Raw genomic sequence first — 4,246 nt, 5'->3', positions numbered from 1 at the left:
GGAGTAGTAGAAGACATCAGTGTAGACATGACAAGTTATTAAATGGTACAAATGTTGGTTCAACCCGTTTGCTTGTCAAAGGTTAAGAGTCACAAACTAAAGCTAGAACAAGACTGGTGTTTCATGGGTTCCTGGAGAGGGACTTTTCCTGGATAGGGCACGCAGTGATAGGATAAGAGTATAAAAGAGGGTAAATTTATTATTATTATTATTAAATTTTTATTAGGAAGTTCTTCACTATGAGAGTGGTGAGACACTGACACAGGTTGCCCAAAGAAGCTGTGGCTGCCCCATCCCTGGCAGTGTTCAAGGCCAGGTTGGATGAGGTTTTGATCAACCTGGTCTAGGGGAAGGTGTTTCCTGCAGGGGGGTTGGATGCTTTAAGGTCCCTTCCAACCCGAACTATTCTGTGGTTCTGTTAAAAACTCTGTCAACTTGTATGCCCGGGAATCAAATGAGACCGAGTGGAGCAGTCGCACACTGGCAAGGACATCACTTATGGGTCTTATGAGCCCTGAGGATTTCCATCCATGCGCGTGGAGCATCGAACACAGACCGGTTCACGCATTTACTCTTTCACGCGAACCGCCGCCGCCACGCGTTCACCGCCCGCAAGGCTGGCGGGTGGAACGAGGCTGGCCCGCAGCTCCCGCTACGGGCTGCAGTCACCGCGCGGGTCAGGCACTGCCACCTCGTGGACACACACCGGGACGGATGAGAAAGAAGGAAACGCAGACCCCCATCGCTGCCGAGCTGAGCACGGCCCTCGGAGCCGGGAAATAACCCAGGACTGGAAAGTAAGCGATACCCCACCGCCAGCAACACACACACATACTCCACTGCTCAGAAGCGGTGCGTCCATCCCGGCCGGCAGGGCAGCCGCTGCTCTGCCCACCCCGCTTCCAAGAGGAGATAAGACAGCTGCCTGTCCGAGGGGGCAAAGCGCGCCCTTTGGGGCCTGCGGGACGGCAAGGAGGGCATAAGAAGGGAGTCGGAAGGGACGGAAAAGCCTCAGAGGCCTGAGGTACTGCGGCAAGCAGCAGCAGCACCATCCGCCTCTTCCGCCCCGGCCCGGCTCGGCGGCCCCGCGCTAGCCCCGCCCCGCAGAGCGGTTGGTTAGGAAAGATGGAAGGGCAGCCAGGGCTGCCAATGAGAGAGGCTTGCGGCCCGCCAAGCCAATGGGAGCTCTGCTTTTCGCTTCGCGCGTGGGCGGAGTTTCAGCCTATTGAGAAGTGCGTGGCTGCGGGAGTCGGGGGTGAGAGTGGTGCCCCCGGAAGTAAAAGTCGGGTCGGCGCGGCGGTTCATTCTGTCTCAGCTCCGCGGCGCGCACGAGGCCTTCCCGTGCGGCTCTGTGTGTGTCGGGCCGCTGCCGCGCGCCGCGTCGTCATGGTGAGGGCGGTGTCGCCGCCGGGCGCGGGAAGGCGGGGGCGTGGGGCGCGCAGGCAGCGGGAGCTGCGGCCGTTAGCGGTGCGCGGGCAGCGGTGGGGGGGTCGGGGGAGCGGGGCGGCCGCACTGACTGGCTGCTCTCCCGACAGAGCCTGCCCCTCAACCCAAAGCCGTTCCTGAACGGGCTGACGGGGAAGCCGGTGATGGTGAAGCTGAAGTGGGGGATGGAGTACAAGGGTTACCTCGTTTCCGTCGACGGCTACATGAACATGCAGGTGAGGGCTGTGGGGTGGGAGCTGTCCCGGTGGGTCTGGGCCTCGGGCCTGAGGGGCCGGCGAAGTGTGGCGCTTCTGAAAGGTCGGCGGCGCCTCGCCGCTGGGTGCCGTGCGGTGGGAGCGGGGTTGTTCGGCCTCCCGCCACTGGAGCGGGCTGCGGGGCAAAACCGCCGTGTGCTTTGCAAAGCTCCTTTTGTTATGATTGTTCTGATTTTATTGCTGGTTTTCTTCTCAAGCTTGCAAACACAGAGGAGTATATAGACGGTGCGCTGTCAGGACACCTGGGTGAAGTCTTGATAAGGTAATGAGGGTGTTGGTGGTGGGGATAGGCTGTCTAAATCTTAGCACTTGTATTAAATTATACCACTTGTATTAAAACTTGTATTGGTGGGTGCTGTGTTTCTTGTCTGACTAAGATGCTAAGTATTGCAGCTCCATGTGCAGGTTATGAATGCAACAGTGATGTTGATATCCCTTCTGAGGGGAGGAAAAATGAATTTTTAATATTCTAAAGAAGTATTTGTGATCCTGTTTTGGGTAACAATACTTTAGTTTTCTGGATTATTTTATATCTGTGAATCCTTCTGCATTAAAGCTGGAGAGAAACACTTTAAAAGGGCATGTAGTGACAGGACAAGGGGGAATGGCTTTAAACTAGATGGCAGTAGATTTAGGAAAAATTTTAATATGAGGGTGGTGAGACACTGGCACAAGTTGTCCAGAGAAGCTATAGATGCCCCATCTCTGGCAGTGTTCAAGGCCAGGCTGGACAGGGCTTTGAGCAACGTGGTCCAGTGGAAGATGTCCCTGCATGTAGCAGAGGTTTGGAAGGAGATGATCATTAAGGTCCTTTCCAACCCAGCCCTTTTTGTGATTATATGCTAACACATTGTTACTGAAAACATTTTGCATACTGGGAAGTTAAACTTGACTGTAACCGTTAACTCAAAGGTAAAAGTTTCTTGTATAGCATTGTCAACCAGTTATTACTTTTATAAACTGGGGGGGTGGGAATGCAGGTGTGTGTGCAGTTGTAAAGAACATTGTGAAAAACTTGTATGTGGTCAACAGCAGCAATTTGTCATGCGGGATTTGGCTGTGGTCAGGCTATGCTAGAGCAGGAAATGCTCAAGGCTTTATATGTGGGGAAGGCACAACAAGGAATAACACAACTAAGAGAACTGTTGGTTTTGTTTACAGGTGCAATAATGTTTTGTACATCAGAGGTGTGGAAGAAGAGGAAGAAGATGGAGAAATGAGAGAATAGGTGTTTTGTATATCTGGAAATAAACTTTTTTGTTTTTTGTTTTCCATACTTTTGTAATGAAGTCTTCTCTTTTTCTTTTTTTCCTGTTTTAATATGGGGGAAATTAAACCTTAAAAAGGCCTCTAGTCTTTTATTGGTGTCTGAAAAATTTATGTGGAAGGAAGAGGCAATTATTTAAGCTGAAAATATTAGAGTGGAAAGTGAGCATTTAAAAAAACAACCAACCAAACCCAAAAAACCCTCCCAAAACAGCTTTTAATTATTATCAGTGTCACCAAATGCCATTGCTGTGAAGGAAAACACCTGAATTTTAAGTGATTGGTGGGCTGAATTAGGTCTGCAAAGTTGTGTGCTGTGAAGGTAAACAGATGTGTGATCCATGTATCAGCTCAGTTCAGTGTGTCTGTCAGTATACTGCTGTCAGGCAGTTATGCTGCCACGTAGACTAACATAGTCATAGAAGGTGAAGAAGGTTTCATCATGTGTATGTTGATTTTCTGTTGTTCTAGCTGCAGTGCTGAGCAGACAAGGACCTGCATGAATAGCTATTTCTAATAATGATAACATAGGCTGTGGAATGAGCAACAGAAAAACTTTTAAAAAACATCTTCATGTGTCTGCTGCAGACTCGTGATGATTTGGTAAGGATTCCTTCAGCTCTGAATTGTTTCATTGAGAGGATGTAGTTATACTGCTTTGTAGCCTTATTTTAGTAGAAACAAGGTTTTACTCCAAGTGAAAAACTGTTACTCATCCAGTATTTGCTGGAACCTTTTTGCTAGCTGTCTTCTCTGCTTTTAATAGCTGAAGGCTGCAAACAAAACACCAGTTATCTTCCCATCTGAAACACAGGGAAAATACAGCAGTCAAGACATCTTACAGTATGTATGCTGTTACTATTCAGATATACTTAATCTTTCAACCTGTTTATAAGCTATTTGGAAATACCTGTGAAGGCTTCACTGCAGGTGAGCTGTGGAGATTTGTTATACTACAGTGTCTCTAAGAAATACTCTGCTGCTTTGAGTTGTGAAGCTTGAAGCGTGGCTGTACAGTTGTAATCAAGGAAGGACAAATTGATACCGATACTAGCCAATAAATAAATAAAATAACAAACAAAGGCCTCTTGGCAGCTGCCAAGGTCTGAGGACTTTAGTGGCCTTGGCAGAGTCGGGATGACACGCTGCAGAATGGGAGTGTACATAGTGAGTCTGCAGAGAAGAGAAAGCCCCTCTGATACAGGGCATCTGGAGTGTTAGTTTTGGCAGGTACACAGTAACCATGTTTTCTGATGTCAACAGTAAACACTGAGGTTAAC

The 4,246-nt window shown here is 49.0% G+C and overlaps 1 protein-coding gene across 1 annotated transcript; it reads left to right on the top strand.

The window, feature by feature from the left end:
• The first annotated feature begins 1,220 nt into the window (after positions 1 to 1,220).
• SNRPF (small nuclear ribonucleoprotein polypeptide F) lies at positions 1,221 to 2,976 on the top strand. The gene is made up of 4 exons (XM_080638971.1): positions 1,221 to 1,389; positions 1,536 to 1,661; positions 1,898 to 1,962; positions 2,862 to 2,976. Exons 1-4 carry the CDS (start codon positions 1,387 to 1,389, stop codon positions 2,926 to 2,928), a joined length of 261 nt encoding a protein of 86 aa, XP_080495097.1. The 5' UTR covers positions 1,221 to 1,386; the 3' UTR covers positions 2,929 to 2,976.
• Positions 2,977 to 4,246: the final 1,270 nt, after the last annotated feature.

This window comes from Psittacula echo (assembly GCF_963264785.1).
Source record: "Psittacula echo genome assembly, chromosome: 1".
NCBI lineage: Eukaryota > Metazoa > Chordata > Aves > Psittaciformes > Psittacidae > Psittacula > Psittacula echo.
Note: the sequence above shows the minus strand (reverse complement) of the source record. Positions and strands in the feature narration are given on the sequence as shown.

What these genes read in the sequence shown, in the direction of transcription:
- SNRPF (XM_080638971.1), top strand. An exon ending in ACGGCTACATGAACATGCAG is followed by an intron (nt 1,662 to 1,897) that starts GTGAGGGCTGTG and finishes TTTCTTCTCAAG; the next exon opens with CTTGCAAACACAGAGGAGTA. An exon ending in CTGGGTGAAGTCTTGATAAG is followed by an intron (nt 1,963 to 2,861) that starts GTAATGAGGGTG and finishes TTTTGTTTACAG; the next exon opens with GTGCAATAATGTTTTGTACA.